General features: G+C 36.8%; 1 protein-coding gene across 1 annotated transcript in view; it reads right to left on the bottom strand.

Annotated features, from left to right (window-relative positions):
- Positions 1-20,257, bottom strand: part of PTH2R (parathyroid hormone 2 receptor) — a 121,526-nt gene that overhangs the window by 45,347 nt on the left and 55,922 nt on the right. The window contains exon 8 of the mRNA XM_043996247.1: positions 16,201-16,261. Within this exon, the coding sequence (XP_043852182.1) occupies positions 16,201-16,261 (61 nt within the window). The remainder of the gene's footprint in view (positions 1-16,200; positions 16,262-20,257) is intronic.

The raw sequence follows: 20,257 nt of genomic DNA, 5'->3' as shown, positions 1-20,257 counted from the left end.
GCAATAGGCAGTTATTGGGTTTTTTGTTTGTTTTTGGTTTTGGTGAGACAATTGGGGTTAAGTAACTTCTAGGGTCACACAGCTAGTAAATATTAAGTGTCTGAGGCTGGATTTGAACTCAGGTCCTCCTGACTCCAGGGCCGGTGCTCTCTCCACTGTGCCACCTAGCTGCCCTCATGGCAGTTATTGTTAATTAAACTTTCAAGATCTCTTAACTCTTCTCCAGAAGCCCCATGATGGCTGATCAGGGAACAGACAGATTGATGACTTAGCAAAGGACAAAGAAAGGTGTGGAGAAGGGAATAGTGTTTATACTGCACCCACTATATTCCAGGCACCGTACTAGGTGTTTTGGTTGTTTTACAAATATTATCTCATTTGATCCTTACGACAATCCTTTGTGGTGCTATTATTATTATTATTATTATTTATAAATGTATTTATTTTTGTGGGGCAATGAGGGTTAAGTGACTTGCCCAGGGTCACACAGCTAGTAAGTGTCAAGTGTCTGAGGCTAGATTTGAACTCAGGTCCTCCTGAATCCAAGGCCAGTGCCTTATCCACTGTGCCACCCAGCTGCCCCCTTGAGGTACTATTATTATCTTGATTTTACAGTTGAGAAAACTGAGGCAAACAGAGGTCAGCTAAGTTGCCCAGGCTCACATGAGGCCAGATTTGACCTTGAGTCTTCCTTACTCTAGGCCTACTCTGCCACTAGCCGTCTTACACATTAGCTTGTGAGATCACTGAGGGCAAGGACCATCTTTTGCCTTTTTGTCTCCCTAGTGCTTAGCAAAATGCCCAGCATAAAGTAGGTGCTTAATAAATATTTATTGACTGATGACCTAAAGTAATAAAATCTAATTCTTATAAAAGTGAAATCAGTCCTGTTTTTTCTAATGTGAAAGTCCAAGTGCCTTCTGCCTTCATAATTAATGGAAAATTGACTTTTGTCTCAACAACAGTCAGTCATAGGTCGAAAGAATACAAAGATATTCTGAACTTGATACAAATGGATTTTTTTCTTCATTGAATGACTATCCTAACTTGTTGACAGCATTGTTGGTTGTTTTTGTTAAAATGCTTACAAAAAATATCATGGAATCCTTTGTATGGGATGTAAGCAGCACAACATAAAAAGAGAAGAGGCTTTCATCTTGGAACTTTTATGATAGAAAACTCTGGAAATTCTTGTATCTATCTAAGAAAAATAAAACAAAAAAATCTCATTCAACATATGGAAATGGTACAAAGGGAGAGCAAAAAACTCTCCCTGATGAAATGTAGCTTAAAAAACCCCTTCCAGTATCTTTTTCTTATGTTGCTATATTTCATTTCTTATTGTACTAATCTTCCTATATGTTTGAGTAGAAACCTTTAATGAGCATATCTTTAACAAGCCAAACAAGCAAATAACCAATAATTGCTTCATTTGTGCAATTAGATATTTTGCCCACTTTGTCCTTCCTTACTTATCTATTTGAATTATCTTCTCTTTAAACACCAAAGAGTTGCGGATTACATTTTGGCAGCAACATCTGATATCTGAGCTATTGTCCCTGTTAATGTGGGAATTTTTGAGTTGCCTGCTCCCGCCATTGGCTGGCTATTGCACAGACAATAAAAAGCTGGGTCATTTTAGCATTACTTTTAGGCTATGTGGTTAAAGAGAGGGATAATGCCTCTCCCTCTCCCCTTCTCTACCAATTCATCATCAGCCTGTAAGTTCACTGAAGGCAGGGACTGCCTCATTTTCCATCTTTGTATCTCAAACACTTCACATACTTCCTTGTATACAGTAGGCATTTAATAAATGTTTGTGGTTCATTGAAATAAAACTCTATCATCTTTCCCAGGCTCAGAGTCTTGGATTCATCCTTGATTTTTTCCTTTTACTCACTGCCCACATGTTACCAAAGATGGGCTACTATGTCTAGTCACTGACTCTTTCCAAATCACAGATGAATAAGGAATCCTTTCGTTTACTTTGGTACATAATTCATACTGACAGTTCAAAAAGTAAATGATAGCTTAATAAAGCATGGCTGCAGATAAGGAAGTCTCCATTTCTCTGCAAGAGTTGTGCAAGATTTCAGTTTTGTCTTGTGAAAAAAAACAGTTGAAGAGGCTGATCATCAAGGCATTCATCTTATTGTGTTTATCACTGTCACTGCTGACCTAACATAAGCGTGTGGCTTTGTTTGCTCTTATATACTCATGGAGAACCAGAAGTTTATTCAAGGCTATAATCAAATCTACTGTTTCTAACTTGACTTTGCCTGACTGAGGCTGCATGGCTTTATATTACCAACATTTCTCTCCCAATTTTAGGATTTTTCCATTATCTTATTATACTAAAGTTGATTTTGAACTTTTATATTAATACACAAATATGTTTTGCTTGATTCTGTGTATTTGCTACACAGTTTTGCTTTTGCTTTTCTCCTTTTCTTTTTCTCCAAGGAAAGGTGAGGCAGAGAGGAAATACATCTTTGTTATTTAGACATTTTGTTAACTTAGAAAATTAAATTAAAAATGTTTGCATGTATAGACCATTGTGGGTTTTCATTCCTTTGGTTTTGATTAAGTTACTGATGCTGAACACAATCTAAGCAAAAATTTGGTATCTATAAACCTGGAATAAGAAAAAAAAAGGAGCATAGGTAGAAGTGAGGAAGTCACCAGTAGCTCAAAAGATTGTCAAATGTTGGTCCTCAGATCTTCATTTTTGAATATTTCTAATTCTTACCAGTAAAAAAAAAATATAGAGAAGTTTAGAACTGGAATTGTCCTAGATACAAGATTATTGAGATGGAAATGATCTTAGGACTCATTTTATCAGAATGATTTTTCCAAAGCTTTATTCTGAAAATATCACTCTATAGAACAAATTCCCATGATTCCCTTTTACTTCTAGGATCACACATTAATTCCTCTGCTTGCCATTTAATGATGTGAACAATCTGGCCCCAACCTACTATTCCAACCTTACAGTACAAGACCCTTTAGAATTATCATCCAGCCAAATTGAAAGTGCATTCATATTTAGCATCCCATCTTCCTTTCTTTGTACCTCTGTATTGGCTGTCCCCCATGTCTGGAAACCTCCTCACCTGCACCTCTTAGAAAGTTCTAGTTTTCTTTAAGGCTTCCCTCAAGGGCCACCTTCTTTTGCCTAAATCCTTTCCTGATCCCTTAAGCTGCTTATGTCTTTTCTCAAAATGATCTTGTATTTCTATATTATGCATAATTTTATACATGTCATCTACCTTAGTATAATATAAACTTCTTGGGAAGTGATTATTAAATTTTTATCTTTAGCACAGTGCCTGATACATATTAGGAAATTTAAAAATGCTTGGTAATTAATTGGTTGAACCCTCTCATTTTACAAATGGGGGTGGGGGAATGGAATTCTAGCAACTGAGATTCAGAGTGATTAAAATGAATTGCCCAACATTACACAGCTAGTTAGTGGTAGAGATGGAATTAAAACTCAATTCTAGAGTTATTTTCACTTTACCACATCATCTCAAAGGGTTCTCTCAAAGTATATTTGTTGAAAACTCTAATAGTGTTTCAATGCCTAGCTCTCAGTGGCATAATCATTTAGCTGATCAAATTATTTCACACTGTTTAGAACCTCAGAAGCTTTGGTGAATGGAATTTAAAAACCTTCAAATCCCATCCAGCAATCCAACAGGACCCAGGAGCATATCTAGTCTGAGGAATCTTGCATTTGTCCTGACACCATGCCACATACATCATACCATTCCCCCTTCCTATATCTTGCTCTTAGAACAACAACAATCAAATAAATACTACCTTGGCTACTGAAAAAGAAATAACAGTATACTGACATATGTATGGCTTTACTCAAAATCTTTGTGACAAAAACAACCTGCCTGACCATCATTTCTCTACATGTGTTATAGTTCTCTAATAAAGTATAAGCTCCTAGGACTGTCATTTTTGCATTTGTATCTCTAGCACCTAGAACATTGCCTAGCCTACAATAAATCCTTAATAAATTCTTGATGATTGAATTGATTTATAAATAAATGTTGTAGCCTAAGCAACTTAAGTTACATTTCAAATTACTATAGAAAGTATTTCATTTTCAATAAGTAGAATCCAAGGATTACATTTGTTTCTCAACATTTCCCTATATTATTTGTTCTAAAACTACAACCTACAAATTGAAATCATGGATAAAAATTTCCATCTGTAAACTCTCTTATTCAGAGAATTTTTTAATGGAAATCCTAGTAACAAACTCCCAAAATTCAAAGTATAATATGAATACTAATTTAATATTTTGATTTAACACAATAATAATGTCTATCTCTTAAAAATCCCTGACACATGAACTTTTATAATGAGAATATAATCAGTGAGTAAGGGACTGAAATTCCTGGTAAGCTCATAGAAGGCAGGGATCTATACCTTGCCCCCACCTTTTTTTTTTTTACTATCTCCTTTAAAGCTAAATAATTGCTCAGTAAATACTTTTGAATGAATAAAATTGACTTTATTTCTTTTAGTTAGCCTTAGGATGACACAGGGAAAAGAACCCATTCTCCATCTTAGACTCAAATTTAGTGTATGTCTTGTTTAAAAGGGAGAATCACTTGACTATAACTGGCCACGTAGGTGGAGCTAAACAATAATTTAACCACAAATTCCCCTATTGGACCTATTGTTCCTCTTTCTCTAGAAATCATAGATTGAGCCACATAATAAAGGCCAAATCATGTAGCTCTAACACAGGGATAAGACCACTTGCTGCCATTTTAAAGCATATGGCAACTGGTGTAAGCTAGACATTTTAATCCTCTGCTGAAGGAACTGGAGCTACTTTGCCTGGAGAAGAGATTTGCATGGATTAGGTTGTAGGGAGTGGAATGATAATGACATTCAGGTATTTCAAGACCTTTCATGTGACAGAGAGATTACTAGTTATTCTTGGTCCCAGAGGTCACAGCCAGAAGCAATGAGTACAAATTGCAGAGGTGAAGATATAGGCTTAATGGAGGGGGGGAGAATGTCTTATCTCCTGACTAGAGCTGTTAAAAATTGGACATTTCTTGGGTTTGGAGAGAGGGTTCATGTATAGGTATTATTTGGGCTCTGAGGTCTTTTCCAACTTGCCAGTTCTGCAGTATGATAATTTGCTAAATGTTGAGTTTGATTTTCTCATGTGTTAAAATTTTGTAAATAAAACTCGAGCCAAGTGAATTTTATTACATCCTAGCTCATATGACTAAACTGTATAATCTTTTGTAGCTAAACCAAAACCAAACCAAAACAAATTCAAACTATGGGGGAAACTCTCTGAATTTGTGACAGGATATTGAAAGGTCCTAAGTTATGAATAAGAACTGGTATAATAGAGAGCTCCTTCAGAGGCAAGAAGACCCAAGTACAAATCCTGTTTCTGACGTAATACTGGCTGGGTGATCCTGGGTAAGTTACTTAAACTCTCAGGGCCCTAGGAGTTCTTAACCTTCAGCTAAGTACTTAAAAATTTGTTAACTCAATTTCAATGTAACTGGTTTCTTTTGTAATCCTATGAATTGTATGCATTTAAAAATATTACTCTGAGAAGGGGGACATAGGCTTGCCCAACTGTTATGGGATTCCAAGACACATTCTTCAAAGGTACAATTATATATTAGCAGTGGAAATTACTCAGTGTGAGCTCCCTACAATGAGGGAAACATAGGTCTAGTATAAAAAAAGCAAAATTATAAATAAAACTGTCAAACTACAATTAATGGAAAATGACACACAAGTCTTTGATGTATCTGGCAAATTGGAAGACTCATTTGGAGAGTTTATTAAAATTGACATTTTAATTATAAAAGTCAGTATCTGCCCCAGAAAAAGTTAACTATAATAGAGATGGTAGATGACATACAGGATAATTCTCTTTCTTTTGGTGAGGCAATTAGAGTTAAGTGACTTGCCCAGGGTCACACCGCTAGTAAGTGTTAAGTGTCTGAGGCCGGATTTGAATTCAGTTCCTTCTGAATCCAGGGCCGGTGCTCTATCCACTGTGCCACCTAGCTGCCCCAGGATAACTCTTTAGAGAATACTGTGGGCATGCTTAAAAGGATTTCTAGCATAGATGATATGTTGATGAAAATTTCACTTGGAGTTGATGGACAACCAAGTACAACAAGATTCTTCATTTTGTTCTTAAAGTATATGATACGTTACCAACCTATTTATTATGATTACTACTTAAGACATTTCCTCATTGTTGTTCTATTCAAGCTGTCTCCCATTACCAATTCAAATGTAGCATGATCTTGTAATGACTGGGTCAGCAGATATAATAAAAGCAGTCAAGATATGAGGAGAAAATAACTGCTTGCAATCACATTTGTAGGGGCAGCTAGATGGCGCAGTGGATAGAGCACCGGCCCTGGAGTCAGGAGTACCTGAGTTCAAATCCAGCCTCAGACACTTAACACTTACTAGCTGTGTGACCCTGGGCAAGTCACTTAACCCCAATTGCCTCACCAAAAAAAAAAAAAAAAAGCAATCACATTTGTAGTTCTACCCTTCTCTCTTAAGTGATATGTTATAAAATGTTAACCTTCCAATTTTCAATCCATCATGGTATGATGCAAAGAACCAGAAATAAAATTTCTGAGTTCAAATCTCTGCTCATTGTAACCTGGGAAAAATCACTTTTAACCTTGCTGTGCCTGTATAATTATTCTTAAAATAGGGGAATTCAAAAGTGGTTTGTAAGCATAAGGTAGTATATAGATTTAGTGTGGGGTTTTTTTTGGACAATAGTTATGTTATAAGACTAGGGAATAAAGAGTATGACAAAAATAAAGACAGCACATCTCCATGATCCAACTTTGGACTATAATGTGTTTAAATTTCTAGGGATTTGAAGAACCTTTAAATGAGATTAGTACCCCATTATAGTCAGTAATGATTCAATAGCTGATAATAATTATTATTTAGTATTTTGATGACATATTAAAATTTATAACATATTTCTACATATATGATCTTATCTCTTGTTCACAAGAATCCTGTGAATTTATTTATAGATGAAGAAATAGAGACCTATATAACTTAGATGAGTTTTCTAAGGTCATGCAATTGGTAGAACCAGGATCAGAACCCAGGGTTTCCTACTTTCATACAAGTGTTCTTTCTGCTACTATAAAAGCCACTGGTATTTAAAGCTCTTCATAACTTGGTACTTTCCTACCTTTCTAGTCAATTTGTATTTTACTCCTTTTCACATACTATATGATCTAGTAAGAAGGCCTTCTTGCTCTCCTGTGAAAATAACCCCAACTCCTGTCCCTGTCATTTTGCTCCAGTATTGCACCTAATACTTGGAATATTTTTCACTTTTTTCCTTTGCTTTTTTTTGGGGGGGGGGGGCAGGGCAATGAGGGTTACATGACTTGCCCAGGGTCACACAGCTAGTAAGTGTCAAGTGTCTGAGGCCGGCTTTGAACTCCTAAATCTGTAGCCAGTACTTTATCCACTGTGCCACTTAGCTGCCTCCCTTTCCTTTGCTTTTTAGTTTTGTGGAAATTTATTTTGATTTGGGGACCTTACCTTTAGGCTGAGATTAGAAAGCCTTAGGCCCTCAGGGTCTCTTCTGTGTGGGAGGGGCTGGTGCCCCTCCCCCTCCTCTTCAGCTGAGCCCAAAAGCCCTGTGGGCTGTACTCCAGGTCAGACAGTTGGGGAAAAAAAGGGCCCCAGCTCCCTCCGACCTGAGCGGAGGTATCTGAGAGATGCTGGGCTCTGGAGTAGCCTGTGCTGAAGCATGAGAAGCTGGAGCGCACCCCGCCCCCCCCCCCCACCAGCCACAGCCCTGGCTAGCAGATTAGCTTGGTGTGTGGGTGCAAGAAGCCCCGAGATTTGAGTGGAGAGAAGAAAAGGTATTTATAGACCTGGGGTTAGAAGCAGAGGGTCAGACAAGGTATGGGGGTGACAGGAGGACTGGAGGCCTGTGGACAAGACTCAGAGGTTTGGACTGATGAGACGAGGTGGAGAAGAGGTCAAGTGGCAGACTAGAGATGGGTCTACAAGGATGCAGGAGAAGACGAGAAGGACTAAGAGCAGAAAAAAGAGAGGCCAAAGGGTAGACTGACAGAGCAGACAGACAGAAGGTTGGTGAGAGAGAAACACAGGGGTTTAGCGGTGGCAGTAAGGAGAGGAAAGTTAGAAGCAGGGGGATTTACAAAGTAAAAGGGGTTCGGAGTTAGAATAAAGGACTGCGTGCTGTATTAAAAAAGTTCAAAGCACAGCAGGTGGGAAAGAGATGCAGTGGAAAGAGACCGCAGGAAAGCAGTCAGGTTGTACATTTTATTTCCCTGTATTCTTAATTTTCAATAGTATCTCATAAATAAACTCTGCTTTGATTATTTGGTTAAGAGGCTTCTTAATATTTTGCTTATCAATTTGGGAACAGTGTGGTGGAACTTTATAAATGGCCCACATTAAATTAATAGCAGTCAGATAGCCAGCTAGTCAACAGTCCCAGAATTAGTACCCCAATCAAATTAGTCCCCCCAAATTAGCCCTAGTCAATTCAAAAATATTCCACATTTTCATTGGCTTATGTCAATATTCAGCTCATAGCCCACCTTCAGCAAGAGGTCTTTTCTAGCCCTGCCCCCCCCACTTCTAATGCTTTCTCCTTTTGGATTACCATAACCTACTCTGTGTACTTTTTTGACCAAGTAGTTGGACAGCAGAATCCTGGTGGAACAAATTATCCTGTCGAATTTATGGTTTTTACTTTCTGTCCAGGTAACAAGAAGTAGAAACTCGTCCCTAGATTTTTTTTTTTTCAATAGCATCCTGTCATGTCAATGATGTCATGTCACTGGTACAGAAAATTTGTGCAAATTGATCTATTCACTATGCTAAATAAATATTTGAATCATTGTTCTGAAAACATTTTCGCACTGAATTCAAGTATTCACAAGAGTAAAACTGAGAAATTCTGTACAAGTCATTCAAACACCCTCTTCTAGTTGCTCAAGGAATCTTGATAAAATTGTAGGGGAAAAATTAGAGAGTAATTCTACTGATATTTCATTTGATTTGTCTTGTTTCTAGTGTAAATTGCATGCAGCTGATTTTCAAATGATGCAAGCTCAGTCAAGAAAAATAAAAGGTTGTCTTAAACTAACTTCCCAGCATTTACTGCTCTGGAAAAGATGCCTTTTCTGTGACTTGTAGGACAGATTAGATGAAGAATGTAGGAAATATAGCATAGCAATTCTCTTTTTTTTTTTTGCTTTTCTTTTTTTTTTAATGGGGCAATGAGGGTTAAGTGACTTGCCCAAGGTCACACAGCTAATAAGTGTCAAGTATCTGAGGTCTGATTTGAACTCAGGTCCTCCTGAATCCAGGGCTAGTGCTTTATCCACTGTGCCATCTAGCTGCCCCCAGCAATTCTCTAACCACAAAAGCTGTTCAGTTCCTTCTGTTTTGTAAGTTTTTCTTCTTTGTAGCATTATTTCTGAAATCTTCTCTTCCCGTCAAATGAACATAATATATGTATGCCATTAATAGTATTTCATCATGCTAAGGTGTGTATTAAAAAAAAAAGACTGACATTTAAAAACAGTGGTTTATCAGAATAGCAAAATACTTGTATTTGAAGAGGGAAAGCAACAACCTGGAATTTAAAGTACATACAATTATAATTATCCTTTGGTGGCATTTCATAAACTTCCCATCTTCTTTTTGATTTGAGGTAGCTGAATCTATCTTTCCAGCTGCATTTTGCTTTCTTTACTTTCTCATACCCAACAGATGAGTCAAATTGAATTTCTCACTCTTTCTTGAACACATCAGGTGCTTTTCTCAACTTTGTGCCTTTGCTCCCACCATAAACTACAGCCAGAATGTCCTCTCCCTCACCTTGCTATAATTCTTTTCTGTTTCCAATAATTCTTCAAAGTCCAGCTTAGATATCAGCTCCTTAGAAGGACAGTCTCATAGATTTATAACTAGAACGGACTTCAGGGATCCATCTTATCCAACCCTCTCAATTTAGTGATGATCTTAGGTTTAGAGTCATGAAGTGACTTGTCCATGGCTACCCACGTAAGTAAGCAGTAGAAACAACAGCAGAATCTATATGGTCCTACTAAAATTTTAGTGTTCTTTCCTTTATATCATACTACCTTTCCAAGAAGCCTTCCTTAATCTTCCTAGTCAGGAATGATCACCTGCTCCTCAGAATTTTCAAAGTACTATGAACCTCTCTTCTATACCTATATCCCTGTAATCAGGCCACACAGGATATTCAGTAAGTACTATGGAAATTACATTCAGGTATCAATTAGTTCAAATGATGAATCTTGTGAATTGGTCACTTTATTCAAATTCGTATTATAGGTTCCCATTGGACTGGAACCAATGACCATATTTTGTATAATTATAACTCTGAATAGTGCAAACTCAAATACATGCAACCAATTCACTAGATTCCTTATTCACACTAATCAGGACTTAGCCATATATGGAAAAATCAAAGTTAGCTCAGTAGTTTTCTAAGTCAACTGAATGGAGCTGATTCGTTATTGTACCTCCTTCATCATCACTGGGACTATGGGATAAAAAGGAAGATGGGGAATTTTAATAACAATTTAGGTCATTAAGAGTCAGCCTGACTTAGGGGGTAACAACTATAGAAGACCCCCATGTAAGTCCTGCCTTTTACTTTATTATTTGTGTGACTATAGGGTGTACTTAGCCTTTCTGTCACCCTGTTGTTAACATGAGACTATAATTTCCAGATGAATTATTGGACTATATTAATGAAAGGGATTTCCACATGGGGAAGTTCTCCACAACAATGAAATCATAGATTTGGAGCAAGACCGCAAAACCAACAACAAAAAGAGAAAGGGAATTAATTGGGTATGATATTACATTGTAGTATAGTGAAAATGAACTAAATGGAAAGCCAGGTTACTTGGGTTCTAGCTTTGACACCATTATTAAGTCTCTGAGTGACCGTGGACAAGTAGTATAACCTTTTTTGCCTCAGTTTTCTGCAAAATGAGGGAGTTGGACTTGATTTTTTTTTTAAGTGAGGCAATTGGGGTTAAGTGACTTGCCACCTAGCTGCCCCTTCAAAGTGTCTTTCTTACACAATTTCTACATATCTCCCACTCTGCCCTCCAAAAGATCAATTCCTTATAGAAATGAGAAGGTAAAAATTTGTTGTTCTGTCATTCAATCATATCTGACTCTTCATGTCCCTGTAGACTGTACTGTCCATGTGGTTTTCTTGGCAATGATACTAGAGTGGTTTGCCATTTCCTTCTCCAGTAGGTTAAAGGAGACATTAGGTGATTTGCTGAGGGTTATACGGCTAATAAGTTTTTGAGGCTGGATTTGAACTTAGATCTTCCTGATTTGGGGCTCAGTGCTCTATGCACTGAGCCACCTACCTGCCTCCTTAAAAATTAATCATCTGGGGGAAGCTAGGTGGTGCAGTGGATAAAGCACCAGCCCTGGATTCAGGAGTACCTGAGTTCAAATCCGACCTCAGACACTTGACACTTACTAGTTGTGTGACCCTGGACAAGTCACTTAACCCTCGTTGCCCCGCCAAAAAAAAATAATCATCTGACCAAAAGTATTGTGTCAGTCACTTGAGTACTTTTTACCTGCTCACTGCTATAAGGAACTGATCATTTTGGGGGCAGGTGTGAAAATTCTGAAATCGTGCAATAATTTCAGTTAGATCACAATGTGTTGTCTATCTTCAGCATCCAGTATTATATAAAAATTATGCCCCCCGCCCAATAACATTTTTCTTCTCCCTCAAGAACTAAGATAATTTAAAATAAATTATTTCAAAAAATTCAAAACTAATCACTTTTAGCAAATTGAATACCATCAATACATTTTTTTTTTTGGTGAGGCAATTGAGGTTAAGTGACTTGCCCAAGGTCACACAGCTAGTAAGACACTTGAGTGTCTGAGGCCGGATTTGAACTCAGGTCCTCCTGAATCCAGGGCTGGTGCTCTACCCACTGTGCCACTTACCTGCCCCCCCACATTAATACATTTTTAAGAAGAAAGAACACTAATTATTATCATTGTTAATATCTTATCTCCCTAAGTAAATTATAAACTCCATGAGGGCAGGGACCATGCTTCTTTTATCTTCATATCTTCCTTAGTATTTACCACATAGTAGGCATTTAATGAATGCTTTTGGAATTAAATTTAATACAACCAAGTCTGTGCTTTTAATCTTAGTCTTCTTTGCTCAGAACATATTCTTGATATATTTGATATATCCAGTTACAGCCTACATATGAATTCTTTCCCAAGTGACCATTCAGATTGTAGAGAAAATTAAATGCTGACTGAGGTAGTCTAGATTGAAAATAGCCAAGGACCCCTGCTAATCTCAAACCTTAGACCAAAGAAGGGATCATTTCTTTCTTTGGAGAGACTGAAAAATACTCTGGATTTTATTCATCTCTGCAGAAAATTCAGCTTTCAAGAAAGCTCTCAGAGTGCCTCTTTGCTCCTGGGTAACTAAATTTCATTAGGGGAAGAGCAATTAGCAGTGCCTCAATAAGAGCTACCTCTTCTATCTTTAGAGAATTTTTATGCTGAACAAAAATGTACTTCAAAGCAACTAAAAGGTTGCATATCTTTCAGACAATTGAAAGCATTAAGCTTTTGGGTACAAACATCACTCAGATTTAACATTTGCTCTAGGTTTCATTACTCTACAGGAAACGTGGGAAAATCAGCCTTGAAGGGAGGTACTTTTACTTATATTTCTTGTTTTTCTGTAGAAGTTTATTTTATCATTATTATTATTATTAATTAATTAATTTATTTTTGCAGGGCAATGGGGGTTAAGTGACTTGCCCAGGGTCACATAGCTAGTAAGTGTCAAGTGTCTGAGGTCAAATTTGAACTCAGGTCCTCCTGAATCCAGGGCTGGTACTTTATCCACTGTGCCACCTAGCTGCCCCAGAAGTTTATTTTTTGTAATTAATGATGATAAGGTTTTAGGTTTTATTATTTGTTTTTCAACCCAATCCTTTAAGATGGGCATTTCCCAAGGTTATTTTCTCTACTTCCTTCTGTATTTTCTGCCTTATCAAATTTATATATTCCTATGGCTTTGGCTATAATATCTTATATATGATCTTTAAATCTTAATCTCAGGTCTCTATTTCCAACTATTGGGCATTTTTATTTGTAGCTCCACTGCCACCTCAACTTCAAATGTTTGAAACTAAGCTGGTCTTTCTTTGCCCCCCCCCACCTTTTGAATTCCTTGTTTGTTTTTGTTAACAGTACCACCATTTACTCAGCCTCCCATATTGAAACCTGGGTGCTGTCTTTAACCTCTTCTTGCCTCTACCCCCATAGAGTCATCACTAAGCCCTGTTGATACCTTTGCAATTCCTAAAATCCAACTTCTCTCTTCTATTGGGTCTGATGTAGGAGAGAAAGGTGGATTTGGAGTTGAGAAACCTGGGTTGAAATCCCATTAATGACACTAACTGTAAGAATTTGGGCAAATCACTTAACCTCTCTTATCGTGATTTTCCTCATTTACAAATTGAAGATGATAATACTTATACTTACCTCACAGAGTTGTTGTGAGAACCAAATGAGATGATGTATGGAAGGAACATCATAGTTCTTAAAACATTATGTGGTTCTGTTGCATTTTAGAATATGCCTCCATTGAATGCTGGCCTAGACTATTATTATAATCTAATTAGTCTTTTCAGCTCCATTCTTTGCACTACTTCCAGATTATTCTTCATTATGCCTGGAACTAGCTATGTCATTTCTCTGCTCAAAAAACCTTTTAATTAATCAATAATTACAACAATTAATATTTATTAAGTACCCACTATGTGACAGGCACTCCCCTAAGCACTTTACATATTTTATCTCATTTGATCCTCACAACAACTCATAGAAGGAGGTGCTATTATTATCCCCATTTTACAGTTGAAGAAACTGAGACAAATGAAGGCTAATTGACTTAGTGCCCAAGGTCACACAGCTAGTAAGTGTTTGAGTCTGGATTTGAACTCAGAATTACGATTTCCTAACCCCAAACTCCTAACCTGGTATTAGGTATTCCACAATCTACATTTTCATCCTCATCTGATGTAATTCCCTAAACATTATCTCCACTATTCTTTAATACAGGTCTTGTGACTTCTTGTCTCTCTGCCTTTATGTTTATTCTTCCTTGTAATTGTAATGAGTACTCAGGCTTTCCCCCACCTCATTTCTCCCAACTTTTGAAATCCTTCCTATCCTTTAATTTATCTTTTTTTTTTCCCACAATAGGTTCTCTTATTATACACACACACACACACACACACACACATATATATTGGACAGTAAGCTCCATGAAAGTAGAAACCATCTTTTATCTAAACATTGTTTCTTTCCCAGAACTTTCACAATGCTCTGTGCTCAACTAATAAATAATTATTTGATTTAAGTTAATCCAGAAATTTAGATTTTCTTTCCAAAATCTAAAAGCTAAAGAACTATAATATACACAAAAAATGAATTACTAAAAGGACTATAATACAAATATAGAAATGTACAGGATGTACAGCTGCTTAATTATACTCTGAGCTTTTGACATAACACCTAATGTTAAATACATCATTAGCTAACTCATATCATTTAAAACTATAGTCATTGATTCTTTTCCTTAATGAATTTGACAAAAACAGCAAAGTGCATGTACCACATAGAATTTTCCTTTCTTGTTTGACTCATCATTGCTCAAACAGAAATAAGATGAAAAACGAACAATTCGATGTTCATCAATCATGCATCCCCTAGAGGGAAATATGCCAAATGGGGTGCATGGAAGTGGGAAGAAAGGTTCTTCACAAAGTTCACCTAAAGCCAATTAAAAGCATTTCACTAAGTTAACAACAATCTGACAGAGGAGAGCTGGTAACACTCACAAAATGCGGTCCATTTCTTCTGTCCTTTAATTGCTACCACTTTCCGCTATATTTCCCATACTATACAATTTAGGAGGAAGGTTCTCAAGCATTTTCCCCCTTTAATATGGAAGGATTAGACTTCAGAAATGGCTAATTCCTGACTAACTACACTGTTAGCTCTTTCATAGACAACTACTACTGAAGTTAGAAAGGGGAGCATGCAGGCTGAATTATTTAGAAAAAACTGAATAGAAAGGGGTCACTTTAGTTTTTAATCAAATAGTATGTAGGAAAGCATTTTGAAAATTATGTTCAATACTGTACTAGTTTAACTTATTAAAACTTTCAGAATTTTGATTATTTTCTTATTTCTTATTAAAAACGTAACAATATGCCTTCTTTTATTAAAAAAAGGAATCATCAAATCTTAGAGTTGAAAAGAGCCTCAAAACTCATCTTCTCCATGGATTCCAAACCTAGAGACTTTGAACTTTAGAAAAATAACAGTTAAAAAGAATATATGTATTTATATACCATGATACAAAATAGGGTAAAACCCACCAATCTTCACCAGTTTCCTACCCAATGCAAACATTCTCTCTGTAGTATCCCTGACAGATGGTTAGTTAGTTACTGTTTGAATACTTTGTTTTTCTTTTCTTTATTTTTTGCAAGGCAATGGGGGTTAAATGACTTGCCCAGGGTCACACAGCTTGTGTCAAGTGTCTGAGGCTGGATTTGAACTCAGGTCCTCCTGAATCCAGGGCCAGTGCTTTATCCACTGCGCCACCTAGCTGCCCCCTGTTTTTCTTTACTAGCTGAAGAAACTGAGACTTAGAAATATATATCTGTTTCATGGAATAAGACCTAGAGGAAGGCCTCAAACAGATTAGGTGTATACTCTATAGAGAAAGCTGATAGACAAAAACCAAAAAGGTTGTTTTTGCGTTCATGAAGTTAGTTCCCTCATCGATAAGATCCAGATGCCTTAAAGTGTTAAAGGATATATCTGGTGAAAAGACTACATTCTTTTCCCCCCTTTTTTCTTTCTTTTTTGCAGGGCAATGGGAGGGGGGTGTTAAGTGACTTGCCCAGGGTCACACAGCTAGTAAATGTCAAGTATCTGAGGTTGGATTTGAATTCAGGTCCTCCTGAATCCAGGGCCTGTGCTTTATCCACTGTGCCACCTAGCTGTCCCTTTCCCCTTTCTTTTTATACTTACCTCTCATTTGCTATCATTGCTCGGACCACTGTCCAGGCCACAACAAATACTGCTGGAAATCCTATAAGTAAAAAAAAAAAAACCCCAAAGTTTATGGTAACATTGATTTCAGATTTTTTTAACCATACATAATTATCATTCAAAAGTATTTAATGGAATCAACTTTTAAAATGTCAGACATTGTTTTGTGTTCTAGAAGAGTTCCTGTGACTTTCATTATATTAGAGAATGATATTGAATCTATGCACTGTGTGCATATGAATTACCAGTTTCTCTAGAATTTATCATCAACATTTGTTTTTCTTGTCGCTGATAACCTAAAGATTGTGGTTGGTTTAATTGAAGCATGGGAAATTAGGGGATCAGACTATGTGGAAATGGCTGAGGGGACCAAGGACAAAAACATGGTGGGATTTCAGTATTTTGCTTCTAATTTTATATGGATGGATACCATGATTCCAATGGAGAGCAAATGATCAAAAGCATGGGATATGACACTTGAGGATTAAGACACTTCAGTCTGGAAAGATGAAAGCTTAGAGAGCATAGAATCAAAATTCATTAACTAGCTAAGGTTGACCCGATATAGCAATCCTTACTTTGTTTTTTACCATTTGAAGATAAGAACAGATATTGTTTATTAATGACTTAAATATGATATGGGTGAATGTAGCTGAGAATCCAAAGGTAATTTTTTTCTTTGGTCTTCGTAAGAAGTTAGCTGTTCAGAGTTTGATTCCTAAAGAAATTGTATATGATAACATAACAGTGTAATAATTACATGCTTTTTGGGATACCTCAACAGAAAATGGAAAGATGAATAAACAACTTACTTATATATTTAACCTTTATGAAAAGGAAGAAGCAAAGGCATACTATTCAGAATTAAAAAAGTAGGGGGCAGGGGCGGCTAGGTGGCACAGGGGCAGCTAGGTGGCACAGGGGTGGCTAGGTGGCGCAGTGGATAGAGCACCGGCCCTGGAGTCAGGAGTACCTGAGTTCAAATCTGGCCTCAGACCCTTAACACTTACTAGCTGTGTGACCCTGGGCAAGTCACTTAACCCCAATTGCCTCACTAAAAAAAAATTCTAACCATTATATTAGGTGCTATGTTTTAATGAATTATTTTCTATAGTTACAGACAGATTTTCTCATCCCCGTTTGTAGGTACTTCTTTTCCAAAACTTGTATTTTTTTTAAAAGCAAGAATGGAATAAACCAAAATCATAAGAAATTCTCAACAAAATAATTATTTAGAATATATCACACATGCATATTGTATAGGGGAAACAGTAGCCTAGGAGATAGAAGATGTCTTCTAGTCCTCTCCCTGTCATGTGGTATAGACAGCTTTTGAAGGGCCTCCCCTTTTGGGGAAGAAAAGATTGAATGCTCCCTGAAGGGAGGTTAGAGGGCACTTCTGGAACGCCAGCTCTCAAGTCACTTCCGGAATGCTAGTTCGCCCTCTCGGTGTGGCAACTGCTGACCTGGTGGTGCATGCTGATTCTCAGTCTGGTGGGTTGTTCAGGTTTTTGGTGAGTTTAATTACGGAAAACCCTAAATTCCTTTGAACTAGCTAAATTAGAAACGGCCTGGGTTTTGAATAGGTTAAGTTCAGAGGTAAGAGTATTTATCTGTATTTCTATTTCCTTATCTTTGATTTTTACTAGTTTCACCTTTGTTGTTTAATTAATTCCCAAGTAATAAAACTCAGGTCCTCCTGAATCCTCTATGATTTTTTGATTCTCATATATTAAATTTTTTTTTTTTTTTAGTGAGGCAATTGGGGTTAAGTGACTTGCCCAGGGTCACACAGCTAGTAAGTGTCAAGTGTCTGAGGCCGGATTTGAACTCAGGTACTCCTGATTCCAGGGCCGGTGCTCTATCCACTGCGCCACCTAGCTGCCACCTAGCTGCCCCCTCTCATATATTAATTTTAAAGGAGGGAAATATTAAGGCGAGTCACCCAAATAATGCTCCGTATATCAAATTTTAGCCCTCACAGTCACTAACTGGCAATTTGACTTTGAGGAAATTATTTCATTAGTTTCAATCTCTTATCTCTTCAATCAAATGAGCCCAAACTTTAAGGTCAATGATTTTTTTTTTGGGGGGGGGGCAGGGCAATGAGGGTTAAGCGACTTGCCCAGTGTCACACAGCTGGTAGGTGTCAAGTGTCTGAGGCCAGATTTGAACTCAGGTCCTCCTGAATCCTCAATGATTTTTTGATTCTCATATATTAATTTAAAGGAGGGAAATTTAAAAAATATATTTAGTTCAGTTTTTATGTTTGCTTCTTTCTAAAGAAGACAGTTTTGAATCTTTATTTTATAATAACTAACATTTATATATACTGTCTCCCAGGCATTTTCTTAAGTACTTTACAAATATCTCATTTGGTCCTCACAACAACCCTGGAAGGTAGGTATTATTATTATCTTCATTTTATGGATGAAGAAACAGAGGCTGGTAGAGGATAAGTGACTTGCCCCAGGTCACACAGCTAGTAGGTATGTGAGGCTTCATTTGAATTCACATCTTCTTGATTCCAGGCCTAGCACTCTATCCATTGTGCCATCTAACTGCCCCAACAGATGATAACTGAATATACATTCATCCATTATATGCAAGGTTTATATTGTGTAGCATATACTCCCACCCCTATACACATACATATATTTATATATGCCTGGCATATAAATAAAAGGCAGCTAGTTGGGACGATGAGCCTAGACAAGACATTTCAGCTTCTATCTGCCTTTATTTTCTCAATTAAAAAATGGGGATAATAATAGCACCTGCCTCCCAGGAATTTTTTGATGATCAAGTAAGATGATAATTATAAAGCATTTTAAAATTTATATATATGTATATATATATATACACACACACATATATGTATGTATATGTATATATAATAGCTTACATATATAAGCATACATTATACATACATTTATGCCCCCATATATATACATACAGAAACATAGCCATTAATAACTATTTTCCTTTATTTTATAAGAATTTTAGGTTAGAATAAAAACAAACACATACAGAATGATGAAAAGAGGCTGATAATAGGTCTTATACCAATCATTTTCAGTATTCATCTTTAATTTGTTCAAGACAACCTAAGTCAAAGGTACCATCTACTCCTCTGAAAGAGCTCTCTTTTTCTTCCATTTTTACTATTGTGAATAAGTAAAATTATGGTAAGTAAAATCACTTAACAAATCAACAGAGAGTATGTAATAAAAGCCTAAGTATTTACTTGGCTGGGTAGATCTTAAAGTAAGAACTTTTAGGCCTGCCTGAATAACAAATGTATACAGGGAATCCAAGCAAGTCCTTTCCTCTGATGAAGCCAATAAATCACACACTAGAAAGTTTGGAACCAGCCTATGTATGTATGTATGTATATATGTGTGTATGTGTGTGTATATATATTTGGCATGGCAATGGGGGTTAAGTGACTTGCCCAGGGTCACACAGCTAGTAAGTGTCAAGTGTCTGAGGCCGGATTTGAAATCAGGTATTCCTGAATCCAGGGCCAGTGCTTTATCCACTGTGCCACCTAGCTGCCCCCCTTTCTATATTAAAAAAAACAACAACTTTTTCAGCCTTTCTATGAATTACACAGGCAAAGAATACTGCAAAGTGGCTTAAAGTCTATTTGATTGTTAGATTTTTCTGATGGAAGCTTAGAAAGAGGAATAAGAAACAAAAATCATGTCTTCTGAACTTCACAGCAAGATAGGGTATTATAGTATAAGGATTGACAGAAAACGCAAAATAAGTATCACAGGAGTATATTGACAAGTTAACTCAATCAAATGGTCAGTGGAGCTTCATTTCAGTGCTTTATTATTTCCAGTGTACATATGGTAAAAAAAGCTAGTATTTATATAGTGCTTGAGGGTTTGTTCAATGCCTTGTATGCTACATCATATAATCCTAACAACCTTGTGAGGTAGGTGCTAAGATTATCCCCATTTTATAAATGAGGAAACTGAGGCAGTGATGAAGTGACTTTCCCAAGACTGTATTGTGTCTGAGGTGG

This window comes from Dromiciops gliroides, chromosome 3 (assembly GCF_019393635.1).
Source record: "Dromiciops gliroides isolate mDroGli1 chromosome 3, mDroGli1.pri, whole genome shotgun sequence".
NCBI lineage: Eukaryota > Metazoa > Chordata > Mammalia > Microbiotheria > Microbiotheriidae > Dromiciops > Dromiciops gliroides.
This window is presented reverse-complemented; position numbering and strand designations above follow the sequence as displayed.